At 42.6% G+C, this 22,381-nt stretch overlaps 1 protein-coding gene across 1 annotated transcript in view; it reads right to left on the bottom strand.

The window, feature by feature from the left end:
- Positions 1 to 959: 959 nt before the first annotated feature.
- atp6v1ab (ATPase H+ transporting V1 subunit Ab) overlaps positions 960 to 22,381 on the bottom strand; it is a 36,040-nt gene continuing 14,618 nt past the window's right edge. The window contains exons 6-15 of the mRNA XM_078546061.1: positions 21,957 to 22,108; positions 20,720 to 20,882; positions 18,621 to 18,729; positions 17,507 to 17,629; positions 16,751 to 16,865; positions 15,555 to 15,618; positions 12,767 to 12,970; positions 11,633 to 11,727; positions 9,977 to 10,148; positions 960 to 4,469 (exon numbers count right to left, since the gene is read on the bottom strand). Coding sequence (XP_078402187.1) covers positions 4,377 to 4,469; positions 9,977 to 10,148; positions 11,633 to 11,727; positions 12,767 to 12,970; positions 15,555 to 15,618; positions 16,751 to 16,865; positions 17,507 to 17,629; positions 18,621 to 18,729; positions 20,720 to 20,882; positions 21,957 to 22,108 — 1,290 coding nt within the window. The 3' untranslated portion in view covers positions 960 to 4,376. The remainder of the gene's footprint in view (positions 4,470 to 9,976; positions 10,149 to 11,632; positions 11,728 to 12,766; positions 12,971 to 15,554; positions 15,619 to 16,750; positions 16,866 to 17,506; positions 17,630 to 18,620; positions 18,730 to 20,719; positions 20,883 to 21,956; positions 22,109 to 22,381) is intronic.

Below are 22,381 nucleotides of genomic sequence, written 5' to 3'. Positions count from 1 at the left end.
CCTTTTTACATATTTCAATATTTGACATGAAGCTGAAACTACCTGTGTTTCTCTCTTTCTCTGCCTTCACCAATCTGCTCTTGGCATTACGCCTATTTCCCCATCTCTCACATCTCCTGTGGATTATCCAACAAACTGCAAAGCTTCATTTGCATTCAAATTTTGGAATTTGTCTGTTCTTCCTCCAGTTGCATTATCTTTTGTTGTACATAACCGTATACATTGCAAGAGATGAATGATGAAGGAAGTGAGTGTACCAATTACACTCCTCCTCAGGCAGGTGATTATAATGCACTTGTGGGATTTCCTGCTCCCACTCCCTAGACTTCCATCCTCTCTAGACCGGCTTCAGTCAGTAGAATATTGATGCATCAGAAAGCCCTTACAACTGCTGGCTTCTCTCTTACTGCCCAATGCTGTTCCTTCCTCTTTGTAACCTTTCACATGCTGTGCTGTGGTTCCAGAATAGACAAAATGCTTGTGGCCCTTTAATTAGTTGAAGGCATTTAAAACACAGGAACTCAACTTACCTCTATCCCAGCAATTACCAGTTTTACTACTGTAAACCAGCCTCACATAGTTGAGAGGCACTGCAGAAAACCTCAGTTACATGCAAAGGCAGAAAGTTTCACCCCCGCTAGGAACCAACTAATTGGGACAAGCCCCAGCCCTTAGTATCAATTCCTTAAAGGAATTGTGATCAATCTAGATCTTTGAATAGCCTTTACCTTGAAAGATCAGATTCCCAAATTACTGGAATCAGACACCTTCAACAACAATTTAAAAATTAACTTAACCTTTGAGATGATTCAGATGTATGATAAATAGTAGAGACCCTAGGGTCAATTTGTCAGGCACTTGAAACGTAACTATGGGGCACCATTGTAACTTTATTAGTTTTTATTATTTTTTGCAATTTTACACAATGACCAAACAAATATGAAAATGTAACCATCCTGTGCACAAAGATCATTTACTGAACAGTGAAATTTACCATCAAAACTGGAAAAATACAACTTGAATTATTGCCTTACATTAATCACAATGTACAATTGCATCACTGCTTTAATTCCCAATATATTCCAATACCCTTTACAGCAAGATAATTATTAATTACACCCACATTTCATTGCTATTTGCTGCATTACAAGGCTTTTAACATGAATTTGATCAGAGGGAATGCCCATTTTCACACAACTGGAAGCAGAATTACATGCATTTACTGCTTATGAAAATGATGTTATTTGAAGAAACTGCCTATTATGTTCCAGATGTATAGAATGTCTTTCATTTGCTGCAGACCATCATCCCTGGAGATGCTCATCCTTTCTTGCTAAAGCCATAACATTCTAGGCACTGGTAAGCAGAGACCAAACGGATTTGCACTGCCTTGCTTCCTTTGATTTTTTTTCTCCAAAATTCATTTGAAAGTATTCATATAATCTTCAAAAAGGTGCCGTTGCATTGACATCCTTTAAAATTTATTTTGGGAAGGAATGCTGTTTGAAAGTACCAAATTCAAAATTATTTACAAAATGGACTTGAACATTTCCTTTGCTTTTCCTAGGACAACATGGATTACGAACATAAGTGGTTTTAAGTTAAATCAATGAATTACTGCATCTTACTGATAAACCAATCAGAGCCAGACTCCTCCGCCAAGCTTAAACAAAATTGACGGATTATTTCCTAATTTCCACAGGTATTGCACAATTTAATATCTTAAAAGTTGGTTCAAAGGGAACTCTCTTGCTTTGATCTACCTTGCAAGCTCAAAATGGTCATAACTGGACTGAATGCAAAGGAATCTAAGAAATCTCAAATATTGAAAATTTAAATAGATTTACACCAACCCAAATTATTTTTTTTGATAATTTATCCAACTGGCACAAGACTTAATGCATTGTAATGGCCTTAATATTTTTAGAAGACTCCATAATAAATAATTGCAAATTGCGATAGTGAACTTTCTAATAAGCTTCATGTTGGAAGACGAGATTTCAAAAAGGTTAAACTATATATTCTAACATGCAGTAAAATGTTAGCACTATATTTATTAAGCAACAGTGAATGTTTTCCCAAACTAAAACTAAGCTGCACTTCCCTTACTCCGGGGAGCTATGCTGTAGCTTGATGTTCATACATCGTGTATTTCCCACCCATTACTGGTTTACATTTACAAATATCACCCATCTCCTCCAGTATATTCCCATCACCCCACAACTAAATTATGGGCAGCATAATGAAGAGTGACAAAAGTCAAACATAAGGCGGATGGAATATGAAATAATTTATAAAGCCGAAGCGATCCATTATTAGGCAAGCGCAACAGTTGCATCCCTATGAGAACCGAAAAATTTGTAATTACAATATTTTAACCGCACCTAATAAAATGCAATAAGATTTTAACATTCTACACATCTCTGATAATGGCTATTCAGTGAACTCACCTTCCTTCCATTAGACAAACTAGCAGTGCAAACTAGATAATCTAAACTCCTGCACCAGTATCTCCAAAATGAAATATCCTATTATAGGACTGGAGATCCTTAACAATACTAACTGACAGACTAGGTCATTGATACAACTAGCTTATTCCACAGTGCAGTGTTTCAGGCACAAACCAGTCACACCCCACAAACCAGAACTGTCTTGGGGGGAAAAAGAAAATATGTTATCCACACCTAGGAACATTCTGGGCTAAGGGTCAGGGCCGCACTCTTGGGAGGTAGAACTCAAATACTGGCAGGTACAATGTACCATGTAAAGCTTCTAATTGTTTCAAAATCCCTCCCTCGAGCCCATCATTCTATTTTATAAAACATACATGAACACTTTCCTGATTTACATCACTCTAGCATCATTACATTCTTTCTTACCATGACAATTTTCCCTCAACTTCATTGACTCCGTACATGTTGGAGTGCTGACATTTTACTGCATGTTAGAATATATAGTTTAACCTTTTTGAAATCTCGTCTTCCAACATGAACCTGTAACCTGTACACAACCTTCCACCTCTATTATTTTTTCAGCAGGAAAGCAATAAAATTGGATCTTGAGCATACTTCTGATCAACTGACTCCATACATTACCATCTGAACCTGGTGCAGTACTCAGTACAGTTGGCTTTCTGAGTCCCTCTCTACGCACACACAACTTGCCCTGAAATCAGTTTCATTACCCAATAAAGCAAGTTTATTACAAACTGTTGTGTACTGACCCTTTCAAATCACAGGTTGGCTTTCCCCTATGATGACAGCCTTTCCTTTCCTCTGTGATGACAGTCAAGTATTTGGCTTGTCAGCTTCATAAGGATGAAGATGTTTGCTTTCTATTGCAAAGACTCCAAAAGATCCAGGTTAAGAAAATTTTCAGTTTAATTTAGAAAGCAGTTGGTAATAATTTCAAATACAAGTCAAAGTAGAGATTCTAAATGAGGCTAGTACTGAGAAAGCCAAATCAAGAGCTTGGTGCACAATTCCGCTGTAGATCAAGGTTAAGGATGCAAAGCTTATATAACCTAAGCTCTAGAACCTAGCCTTTAGTTATTTTGTTTAATTTGTAGGACAAGAGGTCTCTGGCTCTGTTGCAAGGTTTGAAATTGGTGTTGCATGGACTGGTTCAGTTCCCTTCTACACTAATGAAAATCTAATGGAAGTTAACTAAATTCTGTCAAGCTAAATTTTGCATGCATGTCAACAGTGTCCATCAGCATCAGTTACTGGTGATGCTGTTAGGATTGGAGCTGGTAATCCTGCTTGCTATTACTGCATTCCCCATGGTAGCTGTGCTCTGGCAAAGAGTCATGAGAGTTTCTTTACACATCAAGAACCGTGTTGTGGTATTTCATGCCAAAATAGGATTACTTCTGAATGTTTTGGATTCAGTTGATGAGAATCCAAAGGTAAGGCTAGAGCTTTATGATTGCAATAGTGCAGATACCTATTTTTAATATATATACAGACGCTTATGTATACATGGACACCTCACAATGCATATTTGCCATTGACTTACATTTAAAAAATAAAGTGAGGCGGTCACACTTGTTTCTGCAATGGTTTAAAAGTGAACTTGACTTGTTCGTTACAGGAAACAAAGGGTGTACAATACCAGTTATGGCAGAGACACAATACTGACATTTGTTTTCACTATTGGTAAGCAAATCCCACCCTTCTACAAGGACATTCAGAATAAACTAACCCTATCAAACTCCATCTGAGTTGTGAACCAATGACTCTACATTGAATACATCAAAACTATTAAGATGTTAAATGTAGAAAAGGAATGCAAGGAAACAAAAAACAAGAAACAACACAGCTATAAATACTGGGCAAACCGGATTTTGTTTAAAGTATTCTCAGAAACAACTGGTTTTAGTCTTCTAGACTACGGAATGCAGTTTGCATGTCTTCAAAAAGTTGCATGTAGTCTGCTTTGATTTTTGCCTCTCCTTCCTTCACTGGGTCCTGGAAAGAAAGAATACTCATATCAATCTGTGCCATTCAGGCTGAAAGACATCTTTTCATTTTAAGTGGCAAAGCACTGCAACAAGTGAGGTCGAGTTTAATATCATATTCACTGTACATTCAGCTGTGACCAGCTTTGGGACACTCCAAGATCATGAACGGAGCTAGAAAACTCCGAATTCTTTGTTTAAATAATTTTTAAGTATCATGAAAAGATTAATGTCTATAATGTTATTGGAAATTATTTTTAAATTGGACGTGTAGTAGGGTCTGTGTCTGTGTGGGGCTTAATTGGATTAAAGCCAGCTAGTCTGGATGCTTTGATATATAGTAGTTTGAGATGTTAATTAGATAAATGTAAGGATAGACGATAAAGAGTATATTTGCATTTGTTGAATAAACCATTCAAAAGAATGGGTAAAATCTTGCACCTAGCTAGGAGACACCAAGCAATGTGTTTATATTACTAATAAAATGGGTGGAATGAAAGGATTATTGTTAGGAGAGATAAAATTTAAAAAAACCTAGTAATACAATGGAAAATTTACATTCAAAGGGAAAGCTAGGTATAAACCGAAAGGGGTTTGTGAGAGAGAGTCAGAGGCATTTAACATCTAACCAGCCTGTAAGCCTACAACTGTCTGCAAAGGAACCAAATTGCAAGGAAACCTCATTTTGAAATCGTAAGGTCAAATGTGCTTCGCCTGGTGTCTGTTTAAAGTCGATGGGTTATTGTTGACTCGGTGAAGATTTACTTCGGAGTGATTAATTTGGGGATTTGTTTAAAAGTTATTATGGCAGTACTTTGTAGACATGTGTATGTGTTTAATTTTCTGCTAAATTAATAAATGTTTAATTTAGTTTTATATAAAAAACCTCTTGAGGCTTGATAGTTTTATTTCTGAATTCAGAGCTGCATCTCAAACGTACCAATTGAAAAAAAATAAAAGCAAAGAACTGTGGATGCTGTAAATCCAAAACAAAAACAGAAACAGAAATACCTGTCGATTTCTGTTCCGACGCCTCAATAAGAAACTTTTTCTCTTTCTCTCAAGTGCTAAGGAACGCAAGCTCCAACAACTCATCGACACCAACACCCATCCAGAACCCTCCACCCCTGCCTGTCCATCTGTCCCCACCGTCTTCCAATCCCAGCCCCGGCCGTGTATTCACTATACCCCCTGACCTTCCCCTCTCCGATGCTGAACGTTCAGTGCTCAGCAAAGGACTTAGTTTCATACCCTTACGCCCTCATCTCAATGAATTTCGGGCTCAGCACGATGCTGAACTCTTCTTCCGCCGTCTTTGTCTCCATGCTCACTTCTTTGGGCAGGGGTCCTCTCCCCGTTCAACGGATCCTTTTCCCCACCTCCAATATTCTCCCTCCACCTGGACCCCTCCCTCGATTCTTACCCTCTCTTGATCTTTTCATTGAGAACTGTCGGCGTGACATTAGTCGTCTCAATTTCTCTGCTCCTCTCACCCATTCTAACCTGTCTCTCTCTGAACTTACTGCACTCCGTTCTCTCAGGTCCAACACTGACATTGTAATCAAACCCGCTGAGAAGGGTGGTGCTGTTGTTGTCTGGCGCACTGACCTCTACCTCGCAGAGGCTGAGCGTCAACTCGCAGACACTTCCTCCTACCTCTCCCTGGACCATGACCCCACCACTGAACATCAAGCCATTGTTTCCAGGACTGTCACTGACCTCATCTTCTTTGGAGATCTTCCTTCCACAGCTTCTAACCTGATAGTCGCCCAACCTCGGACGGCCCGCTTCTACCTCCTAACTAAAATCCACAAACAGGACTGTCCCGGTAGACCGATCGTGTCAGCCTGTTCCTGCCCCACGGAACTCATTTCTCGCTATCTTGACTCCCTTCTCTCTCCCCTTGTCCAGTCCCTTCCCACCTACATCCGTGATTCCTCTGACACCTTACGTCACATCAACAATTTCCAGTTCCCTGGCCCCAACCGCCTCCTCTTCACCATGGACGTCCAATCCCTCTACACCTCCATCCCCCACGGGGATGGTCTGAGGGCTCTCTGCTTCTTCCTTGAACAGAGGCCCGAACAATCCCCATCCACCACTACTCTCCTCCGTCTGGCTGAACTTGTTCTCACACTGAACAATTTCTCCTTTAACTCCTCTCACTTCCTCCAAATAAAAGGTGTGGCTATGGGTACCCGCATGGGCCCCAGCTATGCCTGTCTCTTTATGGGGTGTGTGGAACATTCCTTGTTCCAGTCCTACTCCGGCCCCCTCCCACAACTCATTCTCCAGTACATCGATGATTACTTCGGTGCTGCTTCATGCTCTCGTCGGGACCTGGAAAAATTTATTAATTTTGCTTCCAATCTCCACCCCTCCATCATTTTCACATGGTCCAACTCTGACACTTCCCTTTCCTTCCTTGACCTCTCTGTCTCAATTTCTGGTGATAGACTGTCCACCAATATCCATTACAAGCCTACCGACTCCCACAGCTACCTCAACTACAGCTCCTCACACCCCGCTTCCTGTAAGGTCTCCATCCCATTCTCTCAGTTCCTTCGCCTCCGTTGCATCTGTTCTGATGATGCCACTTTCAAAAACAGTTCCTCTGACATGTCCTCCTTCTTCCTTAACCGAGGTTTTTCACCCACGGTGGTTGACAGGGCCCTCAACCGTGTCCGGCCCATCTCCCGCGCATCCGCCCTCACGCCTTCTCCTCCCTCCCAGAAACATGATAGGGTCCCCCTTGTCCTCACTTATCACCCCACCAGCCTCTGCATTCAAAGGATCATCCTTCGCCATTTCCGCCAACTCCAGCATGATGCCACCACCAAACACATCTTCCCTTCACCCCCCCGGCGGCATTCCGTAGGGATCATTCCCTCCGTGACACCCTGGTCCACTCCTCCATCACCCCCTACTCCTCAACCCCCTCCCACAGCACCTTCTCATGCAACCGCAGAAGATGCAACGTCCCTTCACTTCCTCTCTCCTCACTGTCCAAGGGCCCAAACACTCCTTTCAAGTGAAGCAGCATTTCACTTGCACTTCCCTCAACTTAATCTACTGCATCCGTTGCTCCCAATGCGGTTTCCTCTACATCGGAGAGACCAAACGCAGACTGGGTGACCGCTTTGCAGAACACCTTCAGTCTGTCTGCAAGCATTACCCCGACCTCCCTGTCGCTTGCCATTTCAACACTCCACCCTGCTCTCATGCCCACATGTCTGTCCTTGGCTTGCTGCATTGTTCCAGTGAAGCTCAACGCAAACTGGAGGAACAGCACCTCATTTTACGACTAGGCACTTTACAGCTTTTCGGACTGAATATTGAGTTCAACAATTGTAGATCATGAACTCTCTCCTCCATCCCCACCACCTTTCCATTTCTTCCCCCTCTTTGTTTTTTCCAATAATTTATATAGATTTTTCTTTTCCCACTTATTTCCATTATTTTAAAATGTATTTCCACCCATTGTTTATCTCTATGTTTTAGCCTTTTAATATTCCTTCCCTCCACCCCCACTAGGTCTATCTGTACCTTGTTTGTCCTGCTTTCTACTCTTAATTAGCACATTCCTTTATATAATATCACCACCTTCAACACCACTTTGTCCTTTTGTCTGTGACATCTTTTGATTATCTCCACCTATTACTGGCTTCTTGTCCTAACAAAACCACCCCCCCCCCCTCCTTAAACCAGCTTATATTTCACCCCTTTCCTATTTTTACTTAGTTCTGTGGAAGGGTCATGAGGACTCGGAACGCCAACTGTGCTCTTCTCCGCCGATGCTGCCAGACCTGCTGAGTTTTTCCAGGTATTTCTGTTTCTGTTTTTATACCAATTGAAAATATAGGTTATGACAATTGTTCAAGTTTCCCTCTGGGATATAAACAACTCAGCCTTTACCAACTGCTGTGTCATAACATAAGAGTTGGCAAGCATTAAATGAACAGCCCAAAATCCCTTGTTAACAGTACACTTCAGCGTTACATTATATGGCCATGTTCTGATCCGATCTACTTCTCCTTTGATTATTGCAAGTCTGCTATACTCAGCTGCTCCTCAGAAACATTGCCACAGACAGCTTGTTAAACAGAACTGAAACCATGAAGTGCAGCTCTTTTTGTATTTGCATTAAGATGCTATTGCTCAAAATGAAATTTCACAACCTCTGCCATACTTCCCATACTTCAGACAACACATCAGCATACTGAATGGGCAGCCTGGTGCATGCAAAAGCAGCTGCAGCTCATATCAGTTAGAATCTCATGAGAAACCACAGTTTTGTTAGTGAAAACAGTAGACTCACACTATAACTCCAATTAACAGCAAGTGTGTGGACCCAGGTTTTCCTATTGTTTGACATTATCAAAGTCTTCCCCTTGAGTGAAATCATTGGAATGCACAACCAGTCCACTTAGGACCAATTTATTGGCCACTCTTTGGCTGAGATTTATTCCACTTTAAATGTAATGAAATGTAGTCACCAAGAGGTTAACGCTAGTGGTGATTCTCTGACCCGTGCTCCTTGCTGGGAATGCAGAATTGGCTCTATACCTCCACATGGGAGTTTGGGGGGAGGCGTTGATGCTAAAATGGATTCTAATTTTTATGGTACATCGAGGCGATACAAAGATTGAATTATGGATGGTTCCAGGGTCATTGAAAAACCACATCCACTGAAGAATCAAACTATTACTAAGAATCAAGTACCACTGTTGATTAAACATCTCCAGAGCACAAGGTTCGACTCCAGCCCATACTGATGGAAGAAAAAGATCCCCTGCATCTCTAGGATGCAGCAACTTGTAAAAAAAGTTAGGCCGTCTCAGACCAATTTTGAATGGGAACAGGCCCAAATAGAAACCTGTTTCACAAGGAGGCTGCTAGACAGCTGGTGTGGAAAACGTAAAAATGGCAGTGGTACTTAAAGATACAATGAGTCATGGGGGAGGGGGTGACCAGAGCAAGGAATGAGGCATAATGTTAGTCAAACTATAGAGAGCTTTACTCCAGGCTTGGTCATGCTATGCATAACTTGTGTGGTTGCTGCTGATATGAAAGCCAGAAATGGGAAAGTGTCTCATTTTCCTCATCATAAGAAAAAAATTCCCCAACTGCCCAAGAAATATCATCAGGTATCATAACTCCTTCGAATTGGTTCCAAAGGTCGGAAATGGCCAAAACGCAAAATTAATTAACGCTTCCTCCTTGAATTTTTGAGGCAAAATAAAAAATGACAGGGTTAAATTTCTCAGCAGGAACCACTTGGCACAGGGAAGTGTTTTCACCGTGTGCTTTATGTTGGATTAGACCAACTAGCAACAGCCACGGTTCATAATCAAAACAGAAAAACAGGATAGTTGCGACGTAGTGAGATGACAGCACTTTTCCCTCTCCTCCATCTCCTTCCCTGTACTCAAGCAGTTCAATGGTCAGCAGGCAATTAATTGGGACAGAAGCACCCAGGACATTTTGGTAGAAATCATGCTTATTCTAAACAGTTACCTTGAATTTCATGGAACTCAGTTTGTACAGAATCTCGCCCATGTTTTCACGGATAATCGACCACGTGATCTTGTTGTCACTTTGTGCAGTCGACTCAACAGCATGACGAGCCATATCGTAAAAGCCAATCATATTTGACAGCATACCGACAGTTTTGTAGAATGGGCAGAAGCTGAGGGTGGAGGGAGAAATCAGAACAGCTTCGTCAAGAATGCAGTGGGCAATACAATATTGACGGCAACTTCAAAATTATTGTTCTGTATTAGGCTTTGAAAATTCTGTCAACTGAACCTCAGCCAAATCCACAGGTAGCCCTGTGGAGAGCAGGAACTCCCAACTTCTCTCCACCACAAGTTACCGCCTCTGATATTCTTCCAGCATATCTACCATTCTCATCTCAAGACATTCAAGGACAAGGAAATCACGCACTTCTTTATTGTCCAAAAGCCAGGCTTCAACCTGCAACCTTTCATGCTCCTCCACCACTCGAAATCTTTTCTCATACTCAACAATTCCCCGAACACAGCACTCAAAACCACGTCACAAAATCCACAACCAAGTTCCTCAGGCCCCTCTTATCCAAGCTCCTGTCCACCCAACCTTCATCCCTGAGCCCCTTGCTCACTGTTGTAAACCTGGCCCTTACTGCCTTTAAAAACTAATCATACCCCTAAAACTCATCCTCAACCATTTCACTTTCCATACTAATTCTCCTGGATACCAATCTGAAAAAGAAAAGCGAGAACTGGGCAGAGTCTATGCACTCACTCCAAACTGTCTCTCTCTTTTAATGTGCGGGTGCACCTGGCAACTTCAGGTTCGATGAATTGCTAACCTTCCAGTCCTCTCAAGTCAGTGCCCAGAACATCTGCCTCTGCCAATAACGCAGACTAACCGGTGACCTGAACATGCCAAACTACCAACATCCATTCTTCGTCAAGGCTTCTCAAAATGTAATACACCTCCACATACATCATTGTAAGGAGGACTCAGTGCTGTCATACTGTCAAATGACTACTGTCATTTTTCAAGACCCTTGTGAGGCTAGAGTTAGATAAATCACATGACTTTTCTGACTATACATTAAACCACCCTCTAGGTGCCTTCATCAGCTCTATAAGAATCAGGAAACACAATGTGGGGGAAAATACTGCCACAAACCCACATCTCATCAACACCAATTCCTTAATGTCAAACTTACAGCACAGAAACAGGCCATTCACCCGACCAGTCTAGGGTGGTGTTTTTGCTCCACACAAACCTCCTCCCATCCTTCATCTCACCCTAGCAACATATTTTATTATTTCTTTCTCTCTCGTGTGTTTATCCAGCTTCCCCTTGAATGTATCTACTATTCACCTCAACCACTCCCTGTGGTCGATAGCTCCACATTCTCACCACTCTCCGAGTAAAGGATTACATAGGATTTTAGAGGATATGCAAAGGAATTTCTTCTAAATTCTCTATTTGCCATCTTGGAAATCATCTGACTGGTGGTCTCTGATTTTGCTTTTTCCCCCACAAGTGGAAGCACAATGTTTCTACCCTATCAAAACCTTTCATCACTGTGCAGAAACTACTATATGCTGCAAGCAATTAACTATGAACAGAGTACATGTGGTTATTGGGAGAGGAAAAACATAGGAGAACATTCACCGGTCATAGGGAGTGTATCCATTCTGCTGCAGGAAATCATCCTTTATCAACTTTGCCACCTCCAAAGTTATTTTGTCCGTCTCCGCCAAGGATGCCTGTACAAAAATTCAGACACTTGAAATGAGCGACCAAACCCTGAGGAAAATTTGCCGCCACCACTTTCAGTAGCAGTCCCAGATTTCATTTTCAATTATAACATATCTTGTAGAGTGAAGACAGGAAAATTACACAAAAAAACCCTCAGAACCCGTGTACAATGAAGGCTACATTCGATGCTGCTGCACTGCGGAGGACGCGTTTCCTGCCCATTTGCAGTGCCTGTATTTATAATCTCACATGCAGCATTCAGACAGATGAGACGTTAGTATATTTTTTATATAGTGGTGGTCGAGAGCCAACTATTGTCCAAGATACCAGAGAACTCTTTGGGCTTTTCTGAATCACGCATGGGATCGTGTACGTCTGAGATCGCAGACAGGGCCTCGGTTTAACTCCCTCAGTACAGCATCAAACTGTCAGCCTAGATTGTACGTTCTCAAGCCCTGGAGTGAGATAGAGGTGAGAGGCTACCCAACAGGCCCTGTGGGATATTAAGTGTTGGACAAACTGACACTGTTATCTCTAAGAAAGCTGCAAACTTGAAAACTAACTTCAAGACCTTGAGGCAAACAGTGGGAGCTGCAAACAAAGAATGATAAGTCAATTTACTCAACCGCAACTTGCATTTATATAGCGCCTTTAACATGGTAAAACATCCCAAGGAGCTTCACAAAAGTGTTAAATAAAGTTTGACATTGAGCCACATAAGAAGGTAGTAGGGCAGATGAACAAAAGTTTGGTAGGTTTTAAGGAGCACTTTAAAGTAGGAGAGAGAGCAAGATATTTAGGGAAGGAGTTCAAGAGCTTAGGACCTAGGTAGCTAATGCAATCAGCTACGTGGACAAGTTTGTCCACCCACATCAACAGGAACCTGCGTTTAAGAAAGGTTGTTTAACACAAAATGAGATGGCTGTGCCTTTGGTGTCTGGATTTTGCCTGTTCCAATGTGGTCAGCTACAAGTGGAATGGATTTGAGCAACTGATGCTTCCCACTAACAACAGACTCACAAAACCATGTCCGAGAAACATACTCACTTTTCCAACGAGTTGGACGATTTCTGCTAGGTCCTCCTCTTCCTGCAGGATCTCTTTTGCTTTGGTCCTCAGTGGCACAAATTCCGTGAAGTGCTTGTCATAGTATTCATCCAGAGCGCGGGTGTACTTACTGTAGCTGATCAGCCAGTTGACTGAAGGGAAGTGTTTGCGTTGTGCCAACTTCTTATCCAATCCCCAAAATACCTTGGTGAGAGAGGAAAAAAAATGCCAGATTCCAACATGTCTCAATGCCTGTCCGGGAAAAAAAATTGCTGACACTTCTTCCCTCAAAGCTTCAAATTCTTATCTCTCACGTTCTCATTCTTGCTCATCTTCAACTTTCGCCAGCAATGCGGTCACCCCGCCCTCCCCGAGCTCTTCATTCCTCTGGACTGTGGGTATGTGTGTGCGCAGGGGCGGAGAAAGGGCTGAAAAAAAGCGGTGTCCAAAAGGGGGAAGTGGGGAGGTGGGAAGCCAAGGGAGAGGGAGGGAGGGAGGTGGGGTGCAGGGAGGAAGGTGGGGTGCAGGGAGGGAGAGCAGAGTGGATGGGAGGAGGCAGTGTGCAGGAAAGAGGGTGAGAGAGAGTGAGAATGTGAGAAATAAGAGGGTGAATAAAAGTAGGAGAGAGAAAACAGCCAGTGCTTTTTTCCCTCTTCCCTGTTGCTTCTCATCGCCATCTGGTGGCGAACATAAGACTGATGGTGAATATCTACCAACAGGGAAGAATGCTGTTGCTCACTGCTATGGCCAATCTCACTTCCAATTTCCCAGCTTCAGCACTTTACTTAAGTTTGAAGTCCACAACGGAACAATGGCATGAGAACAAGAGGCCAGGTACTAGCCTGGAGATACTTCCTATTTATAAAAGTGTTATTGAGAGAGGAGTCAAGGGAACAGGGCCTCACTGGTTTGTCAATGACAACATTGAGAAATACACTAACCGGCTGAAGTGACTTTAAATGATTTACACCACCCATGCACACGGTAGAGGCTGATCCTGGTGTGAGCTGGCAGTTGCAGCTCTCAATTTTCTGCCTGGCCAATGGAGACATGTGATCGTTTTGAAAAGATTTCCGCCCTCATATTCTTTGGGTTGTGCGCTGCTCCAGTAGCCCAATTTATTTTGGCCATATGTGAATTTGAACCATATTTGAATTTCTCTTTCGCAGATGTAAAAATGGACCAAAGTGAACTGGATAACCAAGGATTTTTCAAATATCGCTTCTACAAGTGGCTACGACTAGATTAACCCCCCCCACTCCCCCATACCTCTCAGTATCACTCTGTGGTAAAATTACACTGAAACAATTGTAAAGAAATTAATGTTTAAGTTTGGTATGCTTGTTTGGCAGGCTATGGTTAATGGAGTGCTGCAAGGATCAGTGGCTGGGGCTGGAGCTATTTACAATCTATGTTAACTTAGATACATTACTCTCTGTCCCTTTGGCGAAGTTTGCTGACAATACAAAGCTGAGTGGAAATGCAAATTGTGAGGAAGGACACAGAGGCTGCAAAGGGATATAGACAGGTAAAGTGAGTGGGAAACAAAAGACAGATGGAGTATAATGTGGGGAAGTGTGCAGTTACTCTCTTTGGACACAAGACTAGAAAAGCAGAACATTTTTTGAAAGGCGTAAAACTTATAAATATTGATGTTCATAGAGACTCGGGTGTGCTCATACAAGGAACTCAGAAGTTAAGATTCAGGTGCAGCAAGCAATTAGGAAGGCAAATGGCATGTTGGTCTTTATTGCAAGGGGATTGGAGAACAGAAATAAAGAAGTCTTGTTACAATTGCACAGGGCTTCGGTAAGACCACAAAGAATACTGCGTGCAGTTTTGTTCTCCATATTCAGGGAAGGATATATTTGCACTGGAGGCGGTATAGCAAAGTTCAATGGATTGGTCCCTGGGATGAGGGGGTTGTCCTATGATGAGAGGCTAAGAAATTGGGTTTGTATTCTCCGAGGTTTAGGAGAATGAGAGGTGTTGTCGTTGAAGCTTACAAGACTCTGAAGAGACTTGGCAGGATAGACACAGAGATTGTTTCCACTGGCTGGGGAGCCTAAAGCACAGGGGCAGTGTCTCAGGGTAACGGGACGATCATTTAGGACTGAGATGAGGAGAAATGGCTTCACTCAATGGGGTTGTGAATCTTTGGAATTCCCTACCCCAGAGGGTTGTGGATGCTCCATCGTTGAATATATTTAAAAATAGGATAAACAGATTTCTCAGGGAATCAAGGGATGTGGGGAGAGAGATGGAAAATGGAGGTGAAGCCCGAGATCAGTCATGATTGCAATGAATAGTGGAACAGGTTTGCTGGGCTGAATGGTCTACTCCTGCTCCTATTTGTGTTCCTAAACAATACCAGCCAAATTGCAGACACTGCACAACCTAGTGAATATGGAGCGCTCTCCAAGCACTGCTCTAGGGATAATGACAATTATATTTTTTTTGAGAGGATGGGCTTCAGAAGTCGCATTATTTTTACAGAACAAGACAGGCAAATGCACAATTGTCAGTGCTTGGATAATACACCTATTCCCTCACCACACTAACAGACATAATAAAAATATGAATGATTGCAAGAATTATTAAACTTCCAACTAGCTCCAATCCTTGGTATAAGTGTGTACATTGGGTCACATTTAATTACAATGAGTGTGATTGAATATTTGGTTTAGTGGATAAAAATAAGTCAATCATACTCCAATTTGTTGACTGTTGCCAACAGGAAAGGTACAGCTGAAAAGCCTGGAGAAGCTTTAAATTTGTTTCAGTTTACCTGTACAATACCAAGAGTAGCTGACGTCACAGGATCGGAGAAATCACCACCAGGGGGAGAAACACTGTGATCAAAGACAAAATTAGTTAAGGGGGTTGAAGCAAGCTTCTATAACCGTTAGCAGTCAGCTGATCTAGATGCAGCTTCAATTAGGTATTGAAGGAATCATTTGCAATAAAAAAAAATCAAAGAGAAGACTGAGAATGCACTAGGGCGAAAGAAGAGAAAGAGGGAGAGGGTGATAGAATGAGTCAATGAAACAAAGAAAAAAGCGAGAAAGAAAGATGTACACAAATCCACAATTATTTAGCGTTTTGAAATAATACAAAGAAAGTGTTTTAGCATGAGACTGTGTTAAAACATTAGTTTTAGGGCCTTCTCAGATTTTGAGAACAGTTTGCAAACAGCAAGGTTTAGAAGATTTGGAGCAGTGTGATAAAATAAAATCTCTTGCTCTCTCATAATCACATATTTTAACGTGACACAAGCTATCGTATGGACAGAGTGTCTAATAGCTTGCCAGAGATTTGAAAGAGTGCCACATGCAACAGTCCTCATTTCTCTCTAATGGGATTTTAAAGGGTCCTGTGGGAACTGTACACAGCTGCCTGATGGATGGCTCGCACCCTGCAGCACCAGAATGTGGGACATGCCTCAAGTGTGAGTAACCACTAAATTGTTACCAAGCAACATGTCAGACTCCTGGCTGCCTGTTCCACTCCTAGCTCGCTGAGGGAGAGTTTCTTATTGTCATGTACATGTATTTAACAGCCATCAACCTCAATAGCATATCCAGGCCTTGATTAAAGCAACTTAGATATGAAAAGCCCAATAACACTCTCTGTTTTGTTTTGATGTTTTTCATGTGGATATGGAAGTGCAGATTTCTAAGATGCAAGATTATACATGACATGAAGTTTTCAATGGAGAGGTGGGTACAGCAGGCCATAAGGCTAATTTTCTGTGATTTAAGCTTTTAGCTCGATGAAATTCCAAATGATTAAAGATAATCAATGTGCATGTGTACTCTACTGATTTCATTTCATATCAATGCAGATAATGACTAAATGATGAGCATGAAGAGGTGCACCTCACATTTTCATCCAATTAAAAAGTAAACCATCAAGAAGCTTTCCATTGGGACAAATTCCCTTAAACGCAGGGCTGATGCTTCCAGTTCCTGATTAAACACTTACGCTCCAACAATGCTGACACTACCCTCTCGCTCAGGGTTTCCCAGACACTTGACCCGACCTGCACGCTCATAAAATGAGGCCAAACGGGCTCCCAGGTAAGCAGGATAACCACTGTCTAGAAAAACAGATAAAGTTGGTTTCAATCACATTCTCAACGGGTCACTAAGTACTTGGACATTATTAGTCTCCTGAAAATACAGATACAAGTCAAATTAATTCCAAATGTTGTGTAAAGTGGAATCGTGGCTACGAGTTTTGGATCTGCCTTAAGATAACCCTCTTGGATAAGAGGTGGCGGTCATTTCAGTGAGCAGCCCAAACATCCTATCTTCAGGAGTGCCCTCGCTGCTCAATATCGAAGGGTAGGATAGTGGAACTCAATGTGCAGCAATTGCAAAGGGTACTGTGTCTTTTACACTCGATTTCTTCAATCTTTATGGTAGGCGTTTTATTGCAGGAACACAGTTGCTCTAATGATTTTAAACCAAGTCTCATCTGAGCTTAATGTCTGCCTTCAGTAAGATAGGGCATTTTTTTGTTACATACTCTCTACCACAAGATGCCGATACAAGGCCGTGAGAGTCAACCACCATAAAAGTAAGATCTTCAGGCACAGCTGGAGCAACTGAAGCCAATAAACCCAGGAAAATACCTGTAGCATGACCTGAATTTTCCACAATCACCAACCTTCATTTCTAAAATGCAGAGTAATATTCTAATTTAATTTGGTAGCGACACTGTTGACAAAAAACCTACCAGCAGGCATTTCTGCCAGACGCCCGGAGATTTCTCTTAGCGCCTCAGCCCATCGGGATGTGGAATCTGCCATCATACTGACGTGGTAACCCATATCCCGGAAGTATTCAGAAAGGGTGATGCCTTAAAAAGGGTGCCAAACAGGAAGAAACAATTTAAAGTTGTGCCATTTTCTGGTATAAACAAACATCTAGAAGCCTGCGTCATTTCATTCAGTTGTGATACTAGAGGCGCAAGATAAGCAGACCACCAGCTACGCATTCGGCAGCATTTGGTCAAGTGTGGTGATAGAAAGGTAAGAATTGGGTGCATCACCAGCCCACTGCTTCAGATGGTGTCACCAAAGGGCAGATGAGGATGAATCTTTGGGATACTCCCAAGGTGACAGTGCAAGGTTGGAAAAATAAGTCTTTGGCTGTGATTAGAGTGGCTAATGAATGGAGACAAGGGAAGACAGTCCCAAGAAACTGGGTAACAAAGCACAGGTAATCATGTGATGAATTATGGGAGGCTGCAGAGGGGTCGAGGGGGAACAATGAACAGCCAGCTCAGAGGAAGTTGTTTGTGGCTTTGGTCAGGGGTGATTCAGGGACGTGAGGGGATAGAAACCAGATTGAAGGGGTTCAAATATGGGACTGTGGGAGAAATGGGCACAGATCTAGGAAACGACAGCACATCAACAACATGGGAGAGGGGAGCAAAGTTGGCGATGGTCCAGTACATAACATCAACAAAGGAGTTGAGGGAGAGTCGCTAAAGGAAGGGGTGATCACAGCAGCTTGAAAAGATAGGGGACAGAATGCCTAAAGAGTGGAAACCATTTAAAATAAAATGTCAGGAAGGGTGGTTGGGAAATCAGAAATTAACATGTTTGTCTTTAAAAACAACCAAGTTTACGCAACGAGTTATCCATTGGAAAACCAGCGGATCTCTCTCCATGTCTCCTTATCACCCTGCAAAGTAAATGCCGGATTATCTTCAGGCAAAGTCCATTTACAACCCCCATGATACAGGCCCAATTAATATTTCCCTCCGCAAAAAAGCCAATAGAACCATTTCACAATTCTGTGCAGCAGTGAAAAAATTAACATGTAAAACAAATGAGATATTGTACCAGTGTATATGGAGGCTTCCCTGGCAGCGACTGGCATGTTTGAGGTATTAGCCACCAAAGATGTTCTCTTCATAATGCTTTCTACTTTCCCATCAACCTCCATCGTTAGCTACAAAGGACAAGAGAAATAGGGCATGTTAGAATCCAGAATGATCCAAAGAATAAATCTGGAGAGAGGAGGCCATTCAGCATAATTATTCAGCATCGATAGACTTTAGGCAATGCAGACATGAACCTGTAGTATTGTTTCTTATTTAAACAGCGCATCAGTAAAACCTGTACACTTACTAATTCAGCCCTTGCTGTCTTTACCCAACAGGGAAGGGTGAAATAACGTGAGCTGAACAGAACACAATAATCAGATGTTACAACACTGATGAGAAATTACAAACGCTAAGGGACCGGACAGAAGACAGCATTGTCCAAAGTAGTCACTTCATGTCACAGCGAGAGAAGGATTTAAAACCAACTCATCTACACCTTTTCACCTCTGGGCAAAGCCACTGGGAAAAGGAGTTAGGGCCGAGGCATTCTTGAGGGGACGGTCCATCTCAGTAGATTGAATGAGAGTTCCTGGTAAATCAGTTTCTCTCAGTAGACCAAACCCTGCATTTCAGCTGGTCCAACACTTACTTAACTAGCCGAGAAATCTATGCTGAATTTTCAGAATTAAGAACTTTTTTTCACGAGGTGTGGGTGTCACTAGCTAGGCCAGCTTTTATTGCCCACTGTGTCTCCTGCCAATGCAAGATAGCCACCAATATCCATCTGCACATGCGGAGAAAACCAATGACGTCACTCTGCTGTGCCCAGCCCAGCCTGCCAGTACCCCTCTGCAATGCAATGATGCCACCACACACATACGCAATACCGTTAGTACATCCTTGCGCAGTCCTCCTCAGAGACAGTGAAACTATTATTCTATAAAAACTGCACATACATTTTGAAACTGGATAAAGTTCATACGCAGGAAAAGTAACACATTTAATGAAACAGGTTACATTCTGGGGCTTTTCTCCAAATAGTCTATATTTAATCCACTTCTGTCTCACTGGCGGTTAAAAATGTGACGCCGTGATTTCAAATAATTAGTTGAATACATATTCACCTTGTTAAGTTTAGGTATTTTCTCAGTCTCGTGGATTTGGAACTGTTGTGTTAACTTTATGGAGCCAACAGGGACGCCTCAAGGACAGATAAAAACACTGCTGCCTAAAATGGAGCTGTGATGATTTGAGCAGTGCCATCTTTGGTCCTGGCCTCTGCCGATTCTGTTGCTCACAATGATAGCACGGAGTAACACACTCAAAATACGCCTGCAGGGTGTTAGCAGCAAATGCAGCATTTACTGCCCCCAATTGCCCTTGAGAAGGTGGTGGTGAGCTGCCTTCTTGAACTGCTGCAGTCCCTGTGGTGTAGGCACACCCACAGTGCTGTTGGTGGGTGGGTGGAGGGGGGGGGGGTGGGGGGGAGAGTTCCAGGAATTTTGACCCAGCGACAGAGAAGGAACAGCGATATATTTCCAAGAAAGGAGTGTGTGTGGCTTGGAGGGGAAGGTGCAGGTATTCTCGAGTCTGCAGCCCTTGTCCTTCTAGGTGGTAGGGGTCGTGGGTTTCGACGGTGTTGTCGAAGGAATCGTGGTGATTTGCTGCAGTCCATCTTGTAGATGGTACACACTCCTGCCACTGTGTGCTGGTAGTGCAGGGAGTGAATGCTGAAGGTGGTGGAAGAGGTGCCAGTTAAGCAGGCTGCTTTGTCCTGGATGGTGTTGAGCTTCTTGAGAATGTTGTTGGAGCTGCACTCATCCAGGCAAGTGCAGAATATTCCATCACACTCCTGGCTTGAGCCTCGTAAATGGTGGACAGGCTTTGGGGAGTCAGGAAGTGAGTTACTCACCACAGGATTCCCAGCCTCTGACCTGCTCTTGTAGCCACAGTATTTATATGGCTGGTCCAGTTCAACTTCTGGTCAACGGTAACCCCCAGGATGTTGATGGGAGTGGGTTTACCATTACTCTGCAACATTTTCTTAAAAAAATATTTGCAAACATAGCTTTCACTTTTGAAGTGTTTTCTTTTTGAAGATAACTTTAATCTAACCTCTGGGAAATCTCTCAGAACTTCAGACATCTCATTGCCACGCTCCCCACATCCAACGTAGATGATCACATCACTGTTGGAGTACTTTGAGAGTGATTGAGAAATGACGGTCTTTCCACACCCAAAGGCGCCTGGGATAGCTGTGGTTCCACCCTGCACACACCTTAAACACAAGAACAAGACAAATAAAACAATGAATCCGCTATAAGTCAACATAGACAGAAACAAAGGATTCTTTCCCACCAAATGCTCATTAATCCCCAGTTTAAGCACATTATTCAGGATTTATAGAAATGAATGGAACAGTGTAACACATTGCTTAGCGCCCATTAATTCTGCCAAGAAGCTCTCGCCACAATTGGCTCCAGTGGTTATAATGCATTGAAGAGGAGAAGCCTTCAAAACAGAAGGGATTACCCTATAACATAGCTTGTAATAACATGCATGTGTCCCACATAACCAAACCTATTCCCATATGGGGTCCTCATTTCAACTTCATGAAAGGCCTGAAGGAACAGCGCTGATGAGTGAAGGCTAATCTTGAAGAGAAGGAAGCAAAAGCAGGTGAGGAGGGGTGCGGCAAGAGGTAAAAGATATGACTATGGATGGCTTAAGTACACACATCAGTTGAATTACCTGCATCAATTCTGTGTATTATCAGGGTTCACAGCATTTCCTGCCAGAGGTATAACCCTGGGTCAAAGAGTTAGGAAATCTCATACTTCAAAATTCAACCTTTTGTACCTGGCCCAAACACAATGTCTTTGCCTCTCTCTCTCGTGGAATTCCAGCCTCTGAGGCCCTGGAGCTATCTTGGCATCGAATCATAGAATAGTACGGCACAAAAAGCGGCCTTCAGCCAATCCTGACTGTGCTGGTTACCTGCAAGAACAACTTAGCAAGTTCAGCTGAGGTCAGACTGGTGTTTTATAAAGGTTCAGCATAACTTCCTTTGCTTCCTTTATTTAGAAAGCCCAGGATCCCATATGCCTTTTTAAGCACTTTCTCGACCTGCCCTGCTACCTTCAATCATTTGTGCGCATTTCCTTCAAGAGACAAAATAGCCCCTGAAATCAGCCTCAGATGGTGCTTGGCAGGAACTCAAGGGAACACTGTATTTTATGCCATCTGTCTGGTGCGTGGTGTGAAAAGAGGCTGCAGACGAGAATTCCAAACATCTGGGTTTGGACATTCCAACATATCAAACCAAAGTGCATTTAATTGAAGATAAACTCACGGGAAAAGTGCATCCAACACACGCTGTCCTGTCAGCAGAGGGTGATTGGCTGGGAGCTTCTCAGTGACTGGCCTCACCTGACGAACAGGCCATACCTGAACCATGGTGAACTTCTCTTTGATGCCTTCAAATTCAAGTTCCAGAACCACATCCTTTAAAAAAGAAAGAGGAGGAGGAAAATAACCAACAGTTACAATCTATTATTGCCACCAGCAAAAATGGCTGCTGTTTGAATAACTTTGTTGCTATCTAAATAAACTGAGATTTTAAATCTAATTCATTTCCCAAGACACCCATTCACCATATTAAACATTCACTCCCTCCACCACCGACGCACAGTAGCAGCAGTGTGTACCATCCACAAGATGCACTGTAGGAATTCACCAAAGTTCCTCAGACAGCACCTTCCAAACCTGCAACTGTTA

The sequence above is a fragment of the Cetorhinus maximus genome, chromosome 7, assembly GCF_964194155.1.
Source record: "Cetorhinus maximus chromosome 7, sCetMax3.hap1.1, whole genome shotgun sequence".
NCBI classification, from domain to species: domain Eukaryota; kingdom Metazoa; phylum Chordata; class Chondrichthyes; order Lamniformes; family Cetorhinidae; genus Cetorhinus; species Cetorhinus maximus.
The sequence above is the reverse complement of the archived record's forward strand: the minus strand, read 5'-3'. Positions and strand labels throughout refer to the sequence as shown.